This window comes from Bolinopsis microptera, chromosome 3 (genome assembly GCF_026151205.1).
Source record: "Bolinopsis microptera isolate Bmic1 chromosome 3, MBARI_Bmic_1.0, whole genome shotgun sequence".
NCBI classification, from domain to species: domain Eukaryota; kingdom Metazoa; phylum Ctenophora; class Tentaculata; order Lobata; family Bolinopsidae; genus Bolinopsis; species Bolinopsis microptera.
The window spans coordinates 18,326,708-18,349,385 of NC_087074.1; the positions used below are offsets into that span (position 1 = coordinate 18,326,708).

The window sequence follows — 22,678 nt, forward strand, 5'->3', positions numbered from 1 at the left end:
ATATCAGTGGCACGAAAAGTGGCATGCAACGTATGTCAAGTAAGGATTAATATAGCGCTCGATTTTTAGCGATGAATAAAAAATGATGTGTTTTGTAGACATTTGTATTGTAGGTTTGCAACCTACCAGGACGCGCGCCGAGTTGGACGAGTATCGCCCGTTAATCATTTGTATAGTGTGCACAGCGCGTCTGCGCTGCACCCAAAATATAGTAACATGACAATCATTTACTATATTTTGAACTGAACATTTTTTGATATTTAATCACAAAACAAAGTCACGAGTTGCAAAATATTAACATAATTTATCATTTTTTAGTATGATGCAATATTAATTGACAATTAACGATGTCAATTTGCAATCCTTCGCAGCTCGGCGTGGCCCAGTAGTGCATCTCGCCGATAAGCAATATAAATATTGTTTAACGATAAGCAATCAAGGCCAATCTCTGATATTCTTGTTACCACTTTGCACGTGACGGTAATATGCTGTACTCGTAAAATATTTTTGTTTTAAGACCGTCGACGAGTTTGAGCATATTAACAATGGTCAAGCTTCTACAGTGTATGACAACCTTTATAATGATAAAATTGACCCAACGCGCCCCCGCCCCCCCCCCCCCCCCCCCCTTTTGATTATGGATGATGATTATTGATTAATCACTCTACACTCGACTTTCACGTAACTTTTTCAACCCGTTCTCTAGCTGGCCCTGACCGACTATTTATATTCGAAACCCTAACCTTGGCCTTTTTATTTGATCCCAACCCTAACCCTAATGCCTAACCCAATCCCTAACAGAAACATATGCTGAAACCGGAAACCCTAACCCTAACGAGAAATTCGACCAACTTCCTTATATAATATACGGTCATATCACGTGATCAAGACAGTTTTTCGCCAATATATCTCGCAGGGGAGCATTTTAACCTTATGTCATGGGGGTGATTCTGAATCAGCGTCTCGAAAAATCTCGAAGATCGACTGTTAAGTGATTAAGCACGCTTGTATGATTATATCATTATCATTGACAAATGACAATTGAGTTTATGAATATTATTACTATCAGCCTGGGGTTCCCAGGTAAGAGGAAGAGGAAAAGGAAGAGGAAGAGGAAGAGGAAGAGGAAGAGGAAGAGGAAGAGGAAGAGGAAGAGGAAGAGGAAGAGGAAGAGGAAGAGGAAGAGGAAGAGGAAGAGGAAGAGGAAGAGGAAGAGGAAGAGGAAGAGGAAGAGGAAGAGGAAGAGGAAGAGGAAGAGGAAGAGGAAGAGGAGGAGGAAGAGGAAGAGGAAGAGGAAGAGGAAGAGGAGGAGGAAGAGGAAGAGGAAGAGGAAGAGGAAGAGGAAGAGGAAGAGGAAGAGGAAGAGGAAGAGGAAGAGGAAGAGGAAGAGGAAGAGGAAGAGGAAGAGGAAGAGGAAGAGGAAGAGGAAGAGGAAGAGGAAGAGGAAGAGGAAGAGGAAGAGGAAGAGGAAGAGGAAGAGGAAGAGGAAGAGGAAGAGGAAGAGGAAGAGGAAGAGGAAGAGGAAGAGGAAGAGGAAGAGTTTAATTTTGAGCAAATATCATCCTGATAGAGTGATAGTACTTGTTAGTTGTTGTTAAGATTTATTATGTTATCAATCACAATCGTCAATCAGGCTATTCTTTTGAATATCCAGTATTCAGTATTACAAGCAAATAATAACGGCACATATTACAGATAACTGTTTACATTTTCAAGTATAGTTATACTACGTAGACGTGTCTCGTGATCTGCCACTAGACACAGCAGTGGTGTTGCAGACACGCCAGCTCAAGTAATAAAGTGTTACCATGGGCCGGCACAACACAGCACGTGTGCTAGCAATGACACGTGCCAAAGTACACGTGATGGCACGTGTTCGTAGCACGTGATCTCACATCTTGTTGACAATGCCACCCTACTTGAGAGCCCTCACACTGGCTCAATTGATACTAAAATATTTGCATTATCAAAAGACAGCATCTTGACAAGTAAAATGTCAGTTTTTGTTTGAACTAGTCGTCCGATTTCTGTGATTGCTTTGTATGATCGAGAGTACGATGATCGATACCATGGTTACCGCTGTTCCCGATACCGTATACAAGATACCCCGGGAAGTTATTCTATCGTACAACAGGTGTTTTATTTAAAACACTACTTATCATGCACTTGAATAGAATTGTTCGCTTACATTATTTCATCAAAAGCTCTCCAAGTTTGATTCTGTATTGAAGAAGCTGTCTAGAATTATGCTGAAATGCAGCTATCCAATATTTGGTCATTATGCACGGCCACTATAGTCCCCTTAAAGTTATTGGAAGTAGTGGTATTTTATTTTGACGTTTTTGTTTTCTTCAGCAAAAAAAGAGTAGGGAACTATCTGATCGGGAAGAGTATTGGAGAAGGGGCGTTCGCCAAAGTCAAGGAAGGGCTTCACGTTATAACGGGAGAAAAGGTAATTTTTATTTCGATAAGAATATAATTAATATCTACTCACTGTCCGATGCTAATGTCGGTTGTTCCAAATATACAACTGTAAACTGTAGTCGTTCAATGCTACTGCCAAACGCAAGTTGCTCAATGCTACTGCTGTTCAAAACGATGATCATTTGTGTAATGCAGCTGCTAGGTGTTGAATACAACTAGGTGTTTTTTAACCATCGCACAAGTTGTTGAACCCATGACGTAAGTATGTATAATTGTTCAATACAACTGCTTCCCGATCTGTTTAGTTGTTAGTTGATCATTTGATCGGCAATCATTTGTTTGATGAAACCGCCAGTTTTTCAAAGAAAATCCTGTTCACTTGTATCGTTTTAATTTATTGCAACTATTATTAACTGATGCAACTATCAGTTTACCCCTCATCAAAGTGTAAGACGTTAAATGTGTTCAAATATCCAGGTAGCGATAAAAATTATCGACAAGACGAAAGCTAAACAAGACAGCTACCTGTGGAAAAACTTGAAGAGAGAAGTAAAACTACTGCAATGCATGAGGCACCCTAATGTGGTAAGAATCACTACAAAATAGCTCTTCTTAAGCACGCCTGTCATAATTGGTTTACAAAACGCACTGCATCCAAGTTCGGAAAAAGCAGTCTAAAAACCCAGTCATTATTTTAATCGTTATCAGAATAAAATCACGTTTTACCCCTGCAATTTCTACAGGTGAGTCTGTACGAGAGTCTCGAAACAGAGATTGCTTATTATCTGGTCTTGGAGCTGATCAGAGGGGGTGAGATGAAGGACTATATCTCCAAATCTGATCGTCTCTCCGAGAAAGAAACCAAAAAGTAAGTTTTTATAAGACAGCTTATTGTAAGAATAAAAATATGTTTCGTATGTTTTTAGTTATACTGCATCAGAATTAACTTTGTTTGTAGCACGAACAGAGAATTGAATATACATTTCATGCATTTTTAATGGTGTATTTTGTCACTCGATCATATCAATTCGTATTTCAAGTTGCGGTTAAGATGAGCAACTTTGCGTTAAATACGTTGTAGCATGTGATCTATATGTCACGTGACAATTTAACGTCATTTCTTCATTGTCTGACGATACTATTTAAAGATGAATGATGTTTTCCATACTGCTTTAGAGTGGTGATATTTGATAGTATCAATGGACAAAAATAGATACCAGCCGCAATCAGTGGCTGTTATGTATTGGATCACAAAATTTCAACTTAAATTTCAGGTTCATGCGCCAACTCCTGAGCGCAGTGTGGCACATCCACAGCGCTGGGGTAGTCCACAGGGACCTGAAAGTGGAGAACATAATGCTAAGCAGATCAGGGGACATCAAGATCATAGACTTCGGACTGAGCAACTGTTTAAAGTCGTTAGAGAGTAAGGGAGGACGAGGTACACAGTGTGGTTCACCTGCTTATGCAGCTCCAGAGCTGCTGGCCAACAAGGGATACGACAAACGAGTAGATATTTGGGCCATGTAAGTGGTTATATTAAGTAGCTTATATTATTAGTAGCTTATTGATGTTTCAATTAATGGGTCTGACTAACGTATTGTGATCGCTATTTCACTAACCCGATGATATATTGCTTTTATCAGCATCGTACTCTTGTCATGTCCAATTTCAAGTGAAAATTTTCAGAGGAATCAACATGTTTGCCATGTTGGTTGGGAAACTCCCCTTCAAAGTGAAACCCTTCAACCTGAAAAAGTTGTATCAAAAGATGATCACTGGAGACATGGAACTATTGCCCCCTGGTACCTCTCAAGGTATGTACCGTACTCAGCCAATCAGGGCTTCTTTAGCTGTAGATTTAGGTAATACACCATGAAGCAGTGATTAGATTCTTGATTAGGTGCACAGCAATTCTGCTAGTTTAATCTAACATAGCTTAATCTAAAATGTAACTTCAGAAGCAAGAGATTTGCTGCAACGTCTGCTACAACCCGACCCCAAGGATCGTATAGAAATCAAGGAATGTGCATCTCACCAGTGGTTGGCGGAGGGACCTATTTCTTTCATTAGCTCTCCCAACTTCCCCGTCACTGAGGAACTCAATCAAGAGGTAAGAGTCTTGTTAGCTAGATTTTTAGTGAAAAGTGTGGTCCATAACCAATTATCTTAATATAATCTCCCCGACTAACATAACCAACTACTCAATCTCTGTCAAGATCTTGCCGATAACAGATCGCATGGTATAAAAGTGTTTGTTCAGGTGATCTCGTATATGGAGGAGTTCCACAACGTAAACGTTCACTCTCTAGTTCTGGATTTGCTCACTCACAACATCAATCCCAATACCGCTACTTACCATCACATGGCTAAGAAATTCGACAGGTACGTTTGGCGCTTCACAAACAATGTGACGTTATGTGAAGTTCAAACCATACTTTCTTCTATATTGTTCTGTATTATTCCATATTGTTCTGTATTCTTCCATATTTTTCTGTATCCTTCCACATTTTTCTTCTATTCATAGACAAACTCGTCAGGTATCTGAGAGAACAAGAAAGGGGTTCTAAATCCTCGCTTAATGCTATGGATGACTCTCTCCTAACTACACCCTCCAAGAAAGAAATCACCTCAACACGCCGTGGCTCAAAAACAAAAGTTTTGAAACGTCGTCCCAAAACTGCTGGTACGGCTGTAAAACGCTCAGAGTCACAAAATGACCATACGACCCATTCCTCTGGAATAAAACCGAGGAGGAACTCTGTTGGCAACATCGTGAAGAAAACCAGCGAAAAGAAACAAAGTACCTCAACCCCCACTTCTAAAGAAGCGTTCAGAGGTAGTAATGGCCTGGGAGTTGGGAAAGCTGACACAGGATCCCCAACCAGCAGTGAAGATACCACCAGCAAGAACACACCCGAAGACTCTGGCTTCTCCGGGTCTCGGAAAATGAGCATGGTTTCGTCGACAGGATCCGCAGTGCCGAGCAAATCGAATCTAAGTTACAAAGCGGGCGGGACAAGTTTAGGTTCAAGTTACCAGAGACAGTACAAGTACAGGTCAGATGATAATGTGAACACCGTGTACAGTTCAATACCAGCCAGAACAGACAACAACTCTTCAAGGAGCAGGGATGGTAAGGCCAACTGGAGACAAACCCCCCTCATTAAAACCAAGTATGTCAGTAACACCGTGTCAGCTCGAGCCAGCCCAGTGTCCCTAGCACGAGTTTCCAACAAAACCGTCCACTTCCAGACAAACAAACGAACAGACAAACGTTCAGACACGCCCAGCATGCTGTCTGAGAACAGTCTGGCAGTGGCAAACACTCGGCCTGTCTCCCGGGCAACTAACGGCTACACTGTAACGTACGGCACTTCAGCCGGGATACAGTGGCCTCCGATAAAGGACAGTTCAGCTAAGTCAGAGCGGGGATATGCCATGAAGTCTCCCTTGCCAGGAGGACATGCTGCCTCGTTGCTGGGGCAACACGACGCTGTCAACAAACAGTCCATGAGTTATCGGTGGAGGTCTGAGTTACAGAGGGCAAAGATTGCCATTAACAAGAACACCACCCACATCTTGAAGAGAAACATTTCCTTTCCAGCTGAGGCAGCATATCGGCCCCAAACTGGCTCAGCGTACAGGACTTATTCATACAGGTAGTAATAGTCTCAAATAGCTGAACTTTGATCTTTTGTGTAATTTTGTTTTGAATAGTAGAAGTGCATGATATAATTTGTGTTCTTGAGTTTTGTATTTTGATTATTACTTTATTATTAAGACTTTTCTGACGACAATTTCGATTAAGATGCAACTGTTTCACTTTTGAATTTGCCGATGTCAGCCGATGCTTAAGGTGGCTAAGTGGAATATAAAGTGTCCGTCAGTATTCACCGCTCCACAATAAGCTCCGTAGAAAAGCTTTCGTGGTATTGTCAGGACATCTTTCTTCTACCGTCATTGATGTACGATTCATATGATTTATTCTCGGTACTTTCTCTGATTTTTAACAAAATAAAATGCGATATCTAAGCGAATTCAGCTCGTAAATACATAAAACTTCTACAATAACACTAAGCAAACATAAATCTACTATCACACAATAAAAGAATAGTTTGGAAATCACAAGTAGCATCCACGGACTCTATCCTTTGACTCGTTTCTCTTCCCATGTTTCAAAAATAAAATGCCCATCTTTCCTTACTTTATTATTTTTCCTGTTTTTATTATGATTCTTTCATCTTTTTAAAAGAGGATCATCGACTATCAGTGCCGCTGTCAATGGCACTCCCCCACTTTAATAAAATAACCATTATCAAGTATACTTTCAAGTGGGATTGACCACAATTAAATAACAAAGAACACATTGTTCTTTGAGATGACCGCTGTACATCGGTCCTGCATGTTCAGTACAAAGAGCAATGATAAAAGATCTTTGTACTTAAACGTACTTCATTCAAAAAGTACTCTTCCGAAACTATCGATGACGTTATCATTATGTTTATCTCAAGATATTAAAAATATCAAGGATTAACTATCAAAACATCACAGTGATGATCTATAGTGACCAACTGATACAGTAATACATGCTATCATGTAACAATAATTTTATGTTTAATGATCAATAAATTGGCTGAGAATTTTAACCTGTCATCCGTGGATTCTGTACGTTAATTTTCCAAATATTTAACAATGAGTCTATAAACACTTATAAAGCAAATTATTATTAATAATCTGTAAAAATTCTACCCTTCTGTGTGTACTATGATACACTGTACAACTTTCTAAAACACTGAAAATATTGCTAACAAATGGTTATTAAAATATAAGCACTCAAAAGATATCATAACTTTATACTTAGCGATACATCGTACGGGTTAAAATAGCAAGTATAGTGTCTCTATAACTGTTCGTAAAATTCTCACGATCAAATAATATGGACTGTTCTAGTTCGTTGTCCGATCATAAGGTCTCAGAACCTCAAGAGAGTGGTAGCAGTATCATCTTCACTCTTCAGCAACACTTGAGGGGAGTAGAACAAGTTGAAAGCGTGTTTATCTATCTTGTGAAGCTTTTCAGCTTGTAATCAGTTCCTGAAATGATACTTGGAATCTAATTTAATGATCATAGTTTGGCGAATATTATCACTTTATCAGTTATTCATAGAAGAATAGAGAAAACTAAAGGGATGATAAATCGCGAAAGCTGAAAAGAAGTAAAACAGCTAAAAAAGTCACCAACGTACCTCTTTTAACTTCTTAATGTCGTAATTCTTCCTCTTAATCTCCTCGTGATGCTGCTTCTTGAGCAGCTCTATTTGACTCTCTGTTCGGGGATCTGGACACTGGTGTTGCAGTGCTGGCTCCGAGTTAACCTCTCTGTTTGCCTGATAAACAAGGGCATTATTAGCTTAAACTTTTCAGCCTTTCAAAATGATTTTTTGAACCGTGAATCATAAGAGTATTATCTATTCATTGAGTCAAAACACCAGACTATAGCAATTAAATAACGATGCAAATTTTACCACAAGCTAAAAATAATCTCACATTTCTCTGAGCCAACGCATGGTTGAGTCTCTGTTGCTGATCGAGCTCTCCTTGGAGATGTGTCAGGCTCTTCCTCAACTGCGAACTCTCTTCTTGCAGCGAGGTAACCTTCTTCTTCAGCACTGTCGCTTCTACACCAGCGTCATCTGCGTCTAATTCTGACCTCCTGAAAATAATAATTTTAAGTTGTTGATTGGTAACTATTTTTCAGATGGTCACGCAGAACTCAGGAGTAAGGTTAATTGTCGTCTGTGAGTCTGTAAAGCTATAAACGTGATTAAATATTAACATGATAAAATAAAACGTGTATGATATGAACATGATTAATAAATCTGGTGACTTGAAACCTAAGATGAGAAAGGTCCTCTTGGTAGGAGGAGAGGAGGACATCTTTTTGTGAGAGTCTGGTAGTAACAGCAATTATCTGAGCCCCAATATCTGCCGTCATCAGGGCCCTGTCCTTCAGACTGTGCTCCAGTCTCTCAATTGTCAGATAAGAGATTGGGTGCTGGGGCTGGTTCAGGGCTGAGCGCACTTCCGTTGCCAGGGATGAGAACTGAAATATATTTGAGATGCTGTTATTAAAAAATAAGGCTTAACAAAATTTACAGATAGAAAACAGCTGAAATCAACAAATCAAAGGTAAATTGACAAGTCGAGATAAAAATGTATAGAGTGTACTCACACAAGCTTCACTGTGTCCAAGTAGCCTCTGAGAATCATTCAGCTCTGACTTGACTTGTTTCACGATATCTGCATTCTTCTCCGTGGTTGAATTCAACTGACGAGCCTAACAATCAGCATATAAACATTCCAATCGTTTTCACTTGCACTTCAAAAACATAAACACATAACAACATTACAACACTCAAAAACATGAACAATCTACCAAGCATGAAATCCTAAAACTGTAATATATCTATCCTACAGTGTACAACTTTTCTGTCCACATTGGTGTACTAACCTTAGTCTTCAGATCACTCTCCTTCGATCCATACTCCAAATCTTTGTTTTTAAGAGCAGCTCTCAGCTCATTAAGCTCCTTCTTTAGTCTGATTATCTGCTGATTTCCTTCAACAGTTGGCTCCGCTAAAATAAATTGTCCATCAAACTTTATTTACTCGATTATAAATATTAATCTCTAGATTCTTAAAATTTACTATGCTCAAATTAAGATCTGTTTGAACGAGATTAAAACATCAAAATTTAAATTTAATCCTGCTTTTAAGATATGATTTGCATGTTTTTCACACAATTTTAACAGAATTAACTAAGTTCTCACAGAAAGTGGGCGTCTTAGATTTGAGCTGAGCCCTGAACTCTGCGAGTGCCATTCTCTGTTTATCAATGATAATCCCATGCCTCTCATCCATACATCTCTTGCCCATCTCCACACCATCTTTCTCCTCCTCCGTCTATAAAACAATATAATTACACACTCGTGACGAAAATAAGTGTGATATCATAGCCGCGACTCTCACTTGTTTACAAAATACAAAACAATAAGCGATTGAAGGAAGGATGACGGAACATCAGTATGGAGTGATTTGCTTTCGTAAGAAAACAACACACTGCAGCTATTATTTGCGTCCCGTGGTCTACGGGAGTACGAGGAGCTGCCTTGTCGTCCCTTAATCGGTAATTTTTAATGGATATTTAATGAATGGCCCTTGTCATGTCCTGATAATCTTAATTTAAACTTAATTTAACAGTTGCATAATCAAATAAGTTCCATGCTAGAATCTCTTAGTTTAGATATTTTTTCTTGGCAATGCGAACTTATTTAGACGGTTTTAAAATAGGAGACAAATATATTATGCAACTTACCATTTCACGTTCTTTGTACTCAATCTTCACTTTCTGTTGTACCTTCTGAAATTATTTTACGGAAATTAATATCTAGGCTCGCAGACAAAACCTTTTAACGGAGCAGACAAAACTTTTCTCAACTTTCCAACTGAATGGTACACCGCTCGTGATTAAAGGAAGGCTATTCCAAATTATAGGAAGGATACAATATAAATGAGGAGACAACTAGAAATTAGAGATTAAAGATTTACCATACTATAACACGTACCAACCACATATAAATTTCACAACCAACCTTAGGCAACTTTTCAGGAACAAGAGAAAGTTTCTTTTTCTCTTTCTGCAGCTCCAACTGGAGCATATCAATACTTTCCCGCTGTATTTCTATCTGTTTGGTTTGCTGGGCTATCTTATCCTGCATATTCTCCCTCTCTATCTTCTGCTTCTCACTGAGTTCCCCGCTCATATCAGACAGCCGAGCTGCTGCTCCAGCTAAGTCGCACCTTAGTCCTTGGATTTGAACTGCTCTCTGGTCCGCCTCTGCTTTGGCAAGACCGAACTCTCTCCTGGCAGATGTATGGTTAATAAAAGTTCTGAGTCACGCACAGAAGGTAGAATTTATTGTAATAAGTGCAAGATTGCTGGTTTTTCAGATTTATCAGTTGACAGGATGCAGAAAGATTGCAATTCAATAATAATATCATGTAAGATATAATCACTGTTTATAATAAACAGCCTCTATTATTATAAACCTGAGGGTATTAGAGAGAGTTTGGAGTCTTTGTATCTCTCTCTGCATCTCAATCTCCCGGCACTTCAATATCTCGTACGGCTCAGGCGGGGGCGGCGGTACGGCTACAAATTTATTGATATAAACAGTCTCTATAATATTAATGTTTTCATGCATAATTAATAATCTTCATATGCGCATGTTATTCTGCAGGAGTTTAAAGCTTTTTCGCAAGCTTGACAAAAGTTTGATGGTTGAGAGATCGATCATTGTGATTTTGAGAAATTAAATAAATATCTTAAGAACAATGTCATGTGACGATCCAATAGCGATCATCGATTAAACTCTTTAAACAAAATCGCACACGACTCGATATTCATCATACCTTCCAGTTTGGAGAGTGAATCATTAAGATTGAGCTCCATGTCATTACAGCGTGAGTTCATAGAATGTAACTTATTTTCCATTGTAACGATTGTCACTGCATATTGCCTGTTCTGAAGCAATAAAATGTTAGCATGTAATATGTCGAGAATGTTGGTGTCCATGCTAGGATATCTGAGGGGAGACGATGCACAAGTTTAAAACACGAGAAATATCATAATCTCTCACTGTTAGATGTTTAACTAGTTATGTAGGTAGTTAGTTACCTGTTCTCGGAGTGATTCAGTCTCATGTTCGAGAGCATCAAGTTTGTCTTTCTGCTCCACACCTGTTCGCCTCATTGAAAAAGTATCAGAGTCAAACTTGGACATCTTCTCACGCAAACTCTCCTGAAATATCAGGGTTTTAAGTTTCTGTAGTTCTTAAAGATTCTCTGTTTTCGAGCAGAAGACATTGAATATATTGTAAAATGGAATTACATTTTTCATAAATTTTTCCAACCCTTAGTTAAAATATGCATGTCTGGTTAAAGATAAGTTTGATATGACCGTTTTAGTTGACAGGACAATAGCCAATTACGCAATATGTCGTTAGGTGTGGTAACCGGTTACCGGTGACGCTATGCGTAGAGAAAGCTTATGGATATTTTGAAAACGTTGCCATAGCAACGCCACAAATATAGTTTTAGGTTTCACTAAAACGTGTGCGCGGCTCGAAATATCATTTTACTCGCTGATTGAGTGCCACGGTTGGTAAACCTTTACTTGTTTCGCGCGTTACAACTTTCAAATATGGTAGACCTACTCGGCAATTTAAAATTGTTTTAAAATGCGTCGCAAACAGTTTATTAAACATTCTGGTTTTTGATACAAACGGTTCACGTTGTTATTCCAAACAAAGGAATATATAGAAGAAAACCAACCTCCATCATCCGTGAAGTCTTCTCCGCTTTGATAAGTTCTTCTATTTTAGCCTCCAATGCGGCTTGCTTTGTGGAACTTAGTGCTTCATTCTGCAAATTTTAAACATGAATTACCAGCCTTCAGCTGTGATTGATCATGATCGATCGAAAAGCAAGCATCAAATCCAGTTCACTCAGTTAAAATACCTTGAATAAGTGTATGCTTGAAAGGTATTCTAAAATTAGAAAACTAACTTCTTTATGAACTTGGATCTGAGTCTCGAGATGGGTTATTTTCTTCGTCAGGGAGGTGGTTTGAGAGGAGTATTCCCCTCTCATTTCACTCTGCTTCTGCTGCTCACTCACATACAGCCCCCTCATTTGCTCTTCGTGAAGCCGCTTTAGTGTCTGGGGATTTCCGGTTACTAAAATACTAATTATATTTAAATATTATATTAATATTAATGCTTTTCAAACAAAGTTACAACGAATTCTTCATGTAGTGCATCCTGGGTTTGGACAGGATATGCCCGTTTAAAATATTTCCATCACGTAACATTACATAATTCTCAATAAATGTAATAGATTTGTAGTGTTGTAATTAGTTCAAATGTTATTTAGGCATTAAAATTCCTTAACAGATTTAAACATACAACAGTCATATCATTAACCGAATTTGATCAACAATAATTAAACTTTCACTCATCACTGGGCCAACAAACCTCAAGTTCATCCCTGAGAGTTGACGTGTGTTTCTTGTGCTCAGCAGCTAACTTCCCTTCGTAACTATCCACAGTGTTTCTAAGCTTCTCTTCAAGTCCAGCTTTCTCCTCCCTCAGTCGTATAGTTGTGGACTTGAGATTGTCTATTATCTCTTCCACACCTGGGGTTTCTGGGTATTGAGGTTAGGTAACCACGACAACCAGCACAGCGCACATACAAGGGTAGTAGTTATAGTGATAACACAGCCAGACGAGAAGGCTTTGTTTGTTGTTAGGCTTTGTTTAGATTTAAAATGATCTCAGAAAATATTTGTGGGCTTCTATAAATATAGAATTGATACTTTAGTTCAAGGGTAACGTAAGCTTTAAAAAACATAACTTGTTAATTGTCTTCAGCTGGTAAAAGAGTAAGAAGATGCGACACTGATTACGGAACAGAACACTCTACAGATCTCACAAAAAAGCACAGCATTTCTAGGAGCAAACAAATATACGGTGATGTTTCATTTCAAATTACAGTTCATATTGGCGGATGAAAACATTTAGTAAAACAAAAACATTGCACAACATTGAACACTCACTCAGACGAGATGGTAGCCCGGTGTCTTTAGCAGCTCTGACAGCAGTGGCAGTCTTCTTCTCGACTTCAGAGGAGTATTTCTCCACTGCTCGAGCTAGGGTTAGAACCATACCCTGCAAAATACAGTTATATTGTTAGGGTCAATTATTACCAGAAAACCTTACCTAATACCTGATAGTCATATTACAATATAATAACACCAGTGAGAAAATGTGTATCAAAACTTTGTAACCAGATTTGTAAAACTGCAAACCGAGGATCGAAGAAGGGTTTTGGCCCTGCGCCACGATTCCTCCGCCGCAAATTTTATTTATTAATTAATTTTCAACTGTAGTATAAAGAAACAAAGATAAAATTGGCAAAACATTCTATCAATAACCTCAAAATATAACCCTAATTATATAAACAGAGTTACCCGTTACCGTTCAATGATCTGGCAACATTGTAAATCACGGTGGAATTTAAAATAAATACCTGAAGCCAAAGCAAGTTCTCAGATATCTCCAAAGAAGCAATCTTATCTCCCTCCTTTTCAACTTTGTCAGATATGTGAGTCTCTGTGCTCTGAACAACCTCAAGAAGGGTCAGCGCTTCAAGTTCTATCTTCGCTAGGTTCTCGTGGATACTCTCGTAGCCTGCATTGTAATTTTACTTTTATTTTCAAATTCACCTTCGCTTCTAGTTTTACTTTAGCTTTTTTTGACATACAATATCTGGAATGATCTAAAATTATCTGAAAAGTGCTGATTTTACGGTGATTTTATAAATTTCGATCATTGTTGATTTTCGATTAATGTGTTTCTCTAAATAATCCAAAACAAAGCTCACCAACCTTTTCTACAAGCAGCGAATTCCTCATCCCTCTTCTTAAGGTGTATACTAGTCTCCAGGTGTGTCTTGACTAGTTCCTCAACCTTCCTTACCAGCACATTATCGCACCCAGTTTCCTCTGTGTCTTGTAGCTTAGATAGGGCTTCTCTGATACTAGCCTCAAAGTGCTTCAGCTGGGAAGGTAAATAACGCGTTAGCACGACAATTTATCAATATCTGATCATGAATATGATAATTAAATTATTTGACTGATGTAATTGAATACGATATCACGACATTCGTCCGAACGCGGTCACTAAATTCGGACAAGGGTCGCCCAATCATCGTATACATCGTAATATTGTAGTTTCTGATAGGCAATATAAATTGTGTGGAGTGTTTCACATTTAAATCATCTGTATCTTCGATTGGGATGGATATTTTTTGATTGCGGTAAAATCTGACTATCAGAGTCCAGAGAGTACTATCATCTTCCTCTCAGTGACCAAGGGCCTTATAGTTCAACATAATTTTAACTGTAAAAGCTATATCAAGAATTCTAAAAGTGCCGCTAATCTAGAACATGGACCGTTATTATCATTGAGCTCTAAAGATTTAAAGTGAGGGTCGTAAAATGTGCTTGCCTAGATCGAAGTGTGGTATTGTAATACCCACGATTCTTCACCCACAAGAATATTGGTTAGAACATTGGTCAGAACAATGGCCAAAACAATGGCCATTAAACTGTTCATGAGATAATCGCCCAGCTTTGCCAGAGTCCGTCTTATGTTAGTGTTGTTAGGAGAGCAGAGCTTTATGAATGATCCACGAGGAAGCGATTAGTCGGGTTGAGGTGCTATGAGCTGTCGGGCACACCAGCTCACATTTATTGTTTATAGCATTTGGTTTAGTTTATTTTGACTCTATCAGTACATAGATTCTCAAAAGATAAAGCATTTCAAAGTGCCATCATGCTGAAATTGCTCTTTTTTGCTTTCATGGTGGTTTGGATTGGCTTTGGTGACTCAGATGAAGAACCAATACAGGGTACGTTCAGTAATTCAAATATTTCAGCAGTGACAACTATTTTGCAGGGCAAGACTTTGATTGCGAGAATAAGATATGTAAGAAAGCCATTAAAATAATGAATTCCCCGAATTTTCTAATTTAAATTGGTAAATGCGTAGAATTTTAATTACTTCAGTTCTAAAGCTAAAGTTGGCAGAGATTACCCCTAAAAAGGTAACACAAGGAAAAACAGCCAATAACAACGAGGAAAAATTTGCTGCAACACATGCAGTTGATAAAGACCTCTCGACGTTGGCACTCACTGAAACTGATAACGGAGCAGGCTGGTTAAAACTAGAGTTTGATAGAACCCATTTTATCCACAAGGTGCATATCTACTGGAGGTTCTACACCAACTGGTACCGTTCTGGTGATCGGTGTGCAAAAAGTGAAGCTAACTTTAGGGACTGTGTGGATAATAGAAACAACGTAGATGTGTCAGTGTATCAGGGAGACGTAAAACAGGGGTCTTGTGGAACACTCCAACTAACATACGGACTAGAGCAGGCGGACCAGATCTACACACTGATCTGTAACACTGAAGGAGATACTGTAAAACTCAGCAAGACAGTTTCAGAAAAAATTGGTGTGGCTGAAATAGCTATTATTAGCACAGGTACTTTTTAAATTAAAGGTTAAATTATCATTAAATTTTTCATCAACAAGGTAGTCATTTCCAACCTACTACGTTAGGAATTTAAGAAAGAATTTGACAAGATGCTACGTTACTGAGTAAACTAGCATCTCATCAAGGAGATACTGTAAAAAAGTACAGGATACATTGTGATAGCTAAAGTTGTTGTAACATGGGAATTAAGTAAGAGAATATGTCTAAAAATATTGAATTTAATTTAGGTTATCTTCACCATTGACAATTATTTATCGCTTAAAAGCACTGGCCAAGTAAAAATCATCCAACAAGTTTGATCATGTACCAAACGGTATTCGGTAAGATATTATCCAAATCAAGAGCCTATGGAAGAACTCTTTATCTCTATGATTATCCTATAACTGACTAATTAGAGTTATCTGACTTATTTAGAAAGTATTTATTCCATACCCCTAACCGACCGTCTCTATTTCAGGATGTTTAAAACTTTCGGTAGCAGAGCAAGATATGTGTACCCATGTACTTCGCGCACAGGCAAACGTGGACATGATCTCGGGGCTGTAAAAATCTTTAACTCAGATATCTTTCGTTTCCTTATACAGCTTATATTATTATATATTATATAAAGCCAGTAGGATGATCAACTATAAACATTTTAGCAGCCAAACTATAAGACGCCGGTTTTATCGAACAACTATACTCGACCGTGACGTTTTTCGAAAGATTTTGAAGGGATTTCAATCGAGGATCGCCGAAAGTAAAAGTAAATGATATCATGACTGCACCTCATCGCGGGAGCCCAACTCCTAATTGTCATATTATATGATAAAAATAATGGATAACATCTTTTACAAGTTGCATGTTTTCATCAAATCGCTCAAAATAAATACAACATTGAAGATACTAAAATCAAATTTAATATAAAACATAGAATAAGAACTAGTATTTTATAGCTTATTTCTAAGGTGATCATAAATAAATCAATTGTTTTCATTATATTTCAGGTGAAGTTTACCTAAGATTCCGACTTTATCAAGAAGATTGCGACAACTGATGGATCTCAATCAGCTTCCAACCAGGTTTGCTTACAGTTTGATTTAAGAGTTTATATCTGGACAATCAAGTTAAGTTTTGAACTACAATTTGAGAAAAACATTCTGCATATTTTAGCTGTGAAACGTTTTAGTGCCAAACTGTGTTTGCATAATGAAGCTACACTTCTCATTTTAGGTTTAAAGCGACATTGAAGTCAAAGTCAGTCTTTAAAAAAACGAACAGATATCCAGACTTTACCTAACAGAACTCAGCTAACTCTCATCTTGGTGAGTTCTTCTTTATAAACTGATCAAAATCGGCAAATCAATATCATTTTGAAACTGAGATTACATCCATGCTGCACTGAATGCTGATCCTTGATAATTTCTATAAATTTCTCTTGTTCAGTATTTAGTTCTTATTTCCACAGTTATACATTGATTACAACTACCTCTCAGGTTCGAAACCCATTTTATGTAAATAAATTATGTTATCTTACTATATATAAAGCGAGACGATATATATATTAGGACGCAATGAAACTACCGGACCACGGGGGACTTGCCACCCCATGGCAACATTCAAATATATCGACTCTGTTACATCGTTTCCTCAAATTAGTTGTTAATATATATAGTAGTGTTGAAAGTATTAATATCTGTTGCCATTTTACTAACACCACGTCATCCAGTTTAACACAACTTTCCGCGAAAACCGCGAGAGATATATTATATCATTGAAACATTTTTGGCTAGGTCGAATGCTTTTATGGCCTTTTGACCAGTATGAAGAAATTAAAAATTGGCCAAGAAATTGAAATTTTAAGTCCCGAAATTTGAACCTCGAATCGGTGTAAAAATCACTACTAGTAGACAAGTTTAAGTAGTACTAGTAAAATATAAAACAATTTAAAAGGAAAACACTTCAAAATGCTATAATATCAAATAAAACATTCTCACCTTAACCTCACTCTCCTTGGCCTCAATCTTCAGTATCCTCTCTAACTTAGCCTTATCGGCTACCTCAGTCTGGAACTTGGACACCATGTCACGCGAAGTAATGTGCATGCGCATCTCATGCGCTAACTTTGCCTGCACTTCTGCTAGATCCTTCTCAAGGTGTATCACTTTATCTTGGTTCTCTTGAACCTGCCTCTTACTGTCCCTGATTTGCTGGAAAAAGGTGATTACTATTACTTGGTCGTAGATACGATACTTTTAGTGCAATAATAGCTCATTTGTATAGAAACTATAGTTATAGCTTATTTCACTTTTGATAATTTCCATCAAACTTTATGCAGATAAGTTCGTACAAATGAATTTATTTATACACGCCCACTCTGCAGAAATTGAAACAATTTAAATCTTGTGTCAACTATCATGTTAGATATAGTTAATATTGAGTCATCCAGCGCCACCTGTCTCATTATAGCATTTTGGTGTGGCCTGTGGTTTTATAATATTTCTTTATAGCAAGCAAAATTTAAACACCATGCTACCAGTTCCCAGAAAGCTTTAAGCAGTATGTGCTGTGGTCACTTTATGGTCATTGGTCATTTAGTTAAATCTTCTGTTACATAATTCTATAGATATTAAAAATTTGAGAGTCCGTTGATGGTTGTATTTTAATGACTTAAAAACGCTACTACAGCTGATAAATTATCTGCATTTGAAATAGCGAAATCAGGATTTCGACAAGCTAGAAGGCTGCTAAGCTTGCAAAGCTCCTTCAATGGCTATTATCCACACGCACGAGTTCAGACATCATTGCGTCAGTTCAACACTGCAATATTGCATAACAAAACAATAAAAGAAAAGGACAAGCATGTTGGCACGCTGCTCTGCGTCTCCGTGGATGAGTTGTGAGCATAATTTGCTGTTCTGTTATCTGTCAACAAATACCAGGACAGAGAAAAGTAAACAAATTTGTTGTTTTCATCTGCAGCACGATGTAAGAGCAACTGGAGTGCAATTAGATGCAATCACATTCGGTGGCGGCGGTTTTTGGAGTGGGATGGGCGGTTTTTATTGGCAGTGAATAATACAAAATTATAGAATATTTTTAGTGAGTAGATGTTTGATTGCGGGAAAATTGATTCTTGAGCAGTCTAAGTTACCGGTCTGTCAGACTTCGTCTATAAATATTTGATTATTCATAAATTATATTATATGGAATATAAAAAGATTGAAATAGCAGTAAAATAAGAAATATTAGTTCTAATATTTCTATTAATAATGTTCTAACATTATCGGCGTTATCGACAGATATGGTTAATATTATGTGCTTGCAGCGACATCAACCTATAATTAAAATTCCACAACACTGTCTTCACCACAATAAACGAACCTTTCGTAAGCCCTTGTTTTCTTTAGTGAATATTATGTTCTGTTCCTTCAACTCGTCGGGTCGGACTTTGAAAGCGTTGTACTCAGATTTCATTTGTCTCAGTTCCGCGTCTTTTTCCGCTAACTGTCTTCTTAGTGTTACGACTGGGGAAAACCGGACTGAGTCGGGTTAGAAATTGGAGACATTTAAAAAACACCAGATCGTTTTAAAATTTGATTCTGAAATTCAGCCATGATCTCATCACTTAAGGAGCAAGAATTATTGAGATCTCCCTCCCCCTTAACTGTAACCCACCCTGCCCCCCCCCACCCCTCCCCCGGCCCCCCTGAACTGTAACCCACCCTGCCCCCACTCCCCCGGCCCCCTAAACTGTTACTCACCCTGCCCCCCCCCCCGGCCCCCCTAAACTGTTACTCACCCCCCCCCCCCCTCCCCCGGGCCCCCTAAACTGTTACTCACCCTGTCCCGAACCACCTAATTTATCTCGCTGTAACTCTTCCATTTCTTTTAACAAACTTTCTTCTCTTCTTTTCTTTTCTAACAACTCACTCTGTAGAAATAAAGGTTACAATTAAAATAACTTTATAATGCTTTAAATTTTGTAAACAGACCTCGACCGACAATTAAGTTCCCAGTAGTTCAGAAGGAAGATTTTAAATAATATTTCAAGAATTCTGCAGACTTTACTTTACTTTAACCTTAAATAAAAAGAAATTTGTGTCAAACCTGTAAACTGGCCATGACATGGTTAGCTGTTTGAGTTTCTGATTTCTGCTGTTCTAGTTTAAATAAAGCATTCTTCTTTGCAGAGCTTTCTCTTTCATAACCTGTTGGAGAAAAAGGTTCAATAGTTAGAGAAGCGCAGTACTGTTAACAAACATTTAAAGATTTTCAAACCATGTGTTTGAATCGTCAAACCACCACATCATAATCCAAACCGATTAAACATTTTAACATCTTATTTGAATAAGGCTTGATTTTTCACTAGATTTAAGTTCTACAACAGGGAGCTTAACAATATCGCTCCTTACCGTTTTTGGTTCCCAATTGTTCAACAGATTTAAAATGTTGGATATCATCGGCCATCTCCGTCAGCCGCTTCTCTTGCGCCACCACGGTGTTCTGCAGGAACTCCAACATTTGTTGTTTCTGTGTGGTATCGTGATCGGAGGCGTGTAATCCATTTTGAGAAGATCCGTTTACTAGGTTCCTCTTCATCGTAGTGCGGCTGTGTGATAATAGTTTTAAATATCGAGTATTTCGCCAACAAATCCCCTCCATCAGAAAGGTACAGCGTTTTAGAAATTAGCATGGTACTGTGGATAGAAGTCAGTCTCAGATGGTCGACTGAAAAATCCGCAATTTTAATAAACCGTAGAGAAATGAGTGGCTATTTTGAGTGGCTGTGTCCTCATACCACAGAGTGAACATCAAGGTGTGACGTGTGTTTATTTTCATTATTCCTTTTTAGGTAATTGCAAGGTTATTGAAGGTTAGTGTTATAAGTCAATAGTTTTTGTCGGCTACTGCATTACACCTGCCATGTTCCGTCTTTGTATCCGTTAGACACTTTTAGAGAATATTATAACTTACGTCACATGTTAAGCTGATAAAACATTTTAAACTGAAGTAGTAAGTACTAATCTTACCCAGTAAGAATGGACCCAGAGTGAGTCCTCGGAGCGGAAATCTCAACTTGTTCACCCTGAAAATATTATTTGTTACTTACTTCAAAACATTTCTATGTTTTAGATTAACATCAAATAGTAATAGCCGAAGCAAAAGAATTACAAGACTTTTAGTTATACATTACGACGGCATGTCTATCATGAGTTAGTAGCAAACTTAATTCATGATGTAACGTAATTGAATTGACCTAGAAATTGCTCATGAAATGAACCAGATGCCTCATGTAGCTATAATGAATCTTATTTCCACTGTAATTTAATTTTTAGTGCGGAGTCACCCTGGCAACGAAACAACAAATTTGCCAGCAGCTGTAAGTATATTAGAATGATTAATGTATTATTGACATACAATCAATAACATAAATATTTTGTTTTTAGTGCAAAATGCTACTTGAATTGGTACCTTTGCAATGGGGGCAGAGTTCGGACGAAGATCAGAAGTGATGATAGATAGTGGACTTAGTCCAGGAGAGATGAAAGTAAATGCAGGGCTATCTGAAAAAAGCAAGAATTCGTTAGAACGTTCTGAACTCATTATTATAATATTCGATTCAGTAATAATTTCGAAAATCATTCAGACTATATATTCCATTTAAAGCTTTAAATTATAATCAGAACTTCAATTTGGTGTGTAATAATCACTATGGTCAGAATATTCACATGGCATTGGAACTCACTGGGACCAAGTTTGATGATGTCACCACAGTTTAACTTCACCGAAGCTCCACTGACTCTGCAGTGGTTCACTAGAGTGCCCTCAGATGTGCCCAGGTCGTGAAGAATGTATTCAGCACCATTCCGCTTTTCTATTGTCAAGTGCTGGGGGGCAACATCTGGACCCTGATGATTAATTGGTTATCAGAAAATATCATGTTCTCGAGTATATAATGTAACCTCTGAAATAATCTGTCAAGTGTCTCATATACCCCATTAAGAACCTATTGGATGTATTGTGTCGTATTGTGATGGTATGCAGCTCGAAATGTACTCAAATCACTACCACATGCGATATAAGCTATGATAATGTAAATTTCTTGCACAAATGAAGCCAAAAAACTAAAATTTTGGAGAGAGGAAGAAACCCAGTATATTGAGGTACCCTGTAACGAGAAGCATGGTATCGAGAGATTTTATTGTATCAAATTGTTATGGTTTACCTGTATAACAAGCTCACAATCTCTCGTTCCAATGGTCGTTTTTGGAATTGAAAGGCAGAACTGGTTGTTCTCTGTATGCTGTCTTAGCATCTTTAAAACGATGTTAGTTATTTTAAGTAAAGGTAACAACAATGGTTTCAAGTAAAACAATAAACATTTATAGTCCTAAAACAATAATGGTTTAAATAGATTCTTTAGTTTGACTCTTGCTATACTACAATTACTGTTGTCTTCTAGATTTATTTATTTAGTCAATCAATTTTACTTTAAAATTGGGGATCATAGAGGGAGGCTTACGTAATATGGATCCCTTACGATCTCACTCATACATTTCAAAACAGCAAACGCTGGTTTTAAACTGTCAACCAGATCTGGTGGAAATGTGCAACAGAAAATGAATTGTACACAATGGTTTACACAAAGATACATAGTATATAACCAAAGTAAACGTAAATAGATAATATGATAAATGATTGATTGTCCTGCAAAAATATATGTGTATTAATACTTAAAATTAAAGGGATAAATCATTGTTGAAGCCTGTTAAATTTTCGTTCAGCTAATTGCTGTGGCTTTTGTTGGTTGATGTCAATCCAATTGGTACAAAAAACGTAGGGTAAGTGGTGAAACAAATTGTCCTCAGTTAAACAAAAATTTCAGTTAAACAAAAATTTCAATTTTATGCCATTTAAAAGTTTACAATAAATCAATTTGATATTTAATGGAATCCTAATTCAATGTGTAGTATGGCTGTCACTCTTTGAATAGATTAGATATAGGTTGACGGGGCAAAGGAGTGTGCGTGCTGTTCGCTATTGCTCACACCAAACGGCAACCTAGTAAAAGTTTTGTATGGACACCGGTC

General features: G+C 37.7%; 2 protein-coding genes across 2 annotated transcripts; one reads left to right on the plus strand and one right to left on the minus strand.

Moving 5' to 3' along the window:
• The first annotated feature begins 1,931 nt into the window (after positions 1 to 1,931).
• Positions 1,932 to 6,473, plus strand: LOC134812484 (hormonally up-regulated neu tumor-associated kinase homolog B-like). The gene is made up of 9 exons (XM_063819933.1): positions 1,932 to 2,134; positions 2,356 to 2,452; positions 2,902 to 3,009; positions 3,168 to 3,292; positions 3,699 to 3,950; positions 4,114 to 4,241; positions 4,386 to 4,537; positions 4,688 to 4,809; positions 4,965 to 6,473. The coding sequence occupies exons 1-9, from the start codon at positions 2,043 to 2,045 to the stop codon at positions 6,088 to 6,090; spliced, it is 2,202 nt and encodes a 733-aa protein (XP_063676003.1). The 5' UTR covers positions 1,932 to 2,042; the 3' UTR covers positions 6,091 to 6,473.
• On the minus strand, positions 6,457 to 21,899 carry LOC134812483 (forkhead-associated domain-containing protein 1-like). Its single transcript, XM_063819932.1, has 27 exons — positions 21,814 to 21,899; positions 21,334 to 21,496; positions 21,060 to 21,151; positions 20,618 to 20,673; positions 20,000 to 20,196; positions 19,695 to 19,795; positions 19,428 to 19,518; positions 18,969 to 19,111; positions 17,582 to 17,794; positions 13,932 to 14,103; positions 13,574 to 13,734; positions 13,101 to 13,212; positions 12,520 to 12,680; positions 12,053 to 12,205; positions 11,819 to 11,908; positions 11,163 to 11,285; positions 10,898 to 11,009; positions 10,535 to 10,637; positions 10,078 to 10,348; positions 9,801 to 9,845; positions 9,256 to 9,388; positions 8,938 to 9,062; positions 8,659 to 8,763; positions 8,321 to 8,529; positions 7,974 to 8,139; positions 7,673 to 7,813; positions 6,457 to 7,520 (listed from the first exon to the last, which is right to left on the minus strand). Exons 5-27 carry the CDS (start codon positions 20,184 to 20,186, stop codon positions 7,503 to 7,505), a joined length of 3,135 nt encoding a protein of 1,044 aa, XP_063676002.1. The 5' UTR covers positions 20,187 to 20,196; positions 20,618 to 20,673; positions 21,060 to 21,151; positions 21,334 to 21,496; positions 21,814 to 21,899; the 3' UTR covers positions 6,457 to 7,502.
• Positions 21,900 to 22,678: the final 779 nt, after the last annotated feature.

Excerpts from the sequence above, each read along its gene's own strand:
- LOC134812484 (XM_063819933.1), top strand. The coding sequence starts at position 2,043 with ATGATCGAGAGTACGATGATCGATACCATGGTTACCGCTGTTCCCGAT. Across the intron at positions 3,951-4,113 it reads CGAGTAGATATTTGGGCCAT|AGGAATCAACATGTTTGCCA; the intron begins GTAAGTGGTTAT and ends GAAAATTTTCAG. Across the intron at positions 4,810-4,964 it reads ATGGCTAAGAAATTCGACAG|GTATCTGAGAGAACAAGAAA; the intron begins GTACGTTTGGCG and ends CAAACTCGTCAG.
- LOC134812483 (XM_063819932.1), bottom strand. The coding sequence starts at position 20,186 with ATGAAGAGGAACCTAGTAAACGGATCTTCTCAAAATGGATTACACGCC. Across the intron at positions 13,213-13,573 it reads AGAACTTGCTTTGGCTTCAG|GGTATGGTTCTAACCCTAGC; the intron begins GTATTTATTTTA and ends TGTATTTTGCAG. Across the intron at positions 12,206-12,519 it reads CTCTCAGGGATGAACTTGAG|ACACTAAAGCGGCTTCACGA; the intron begins GTTTGTTGGCCC and ends GGAAATCCCCAG.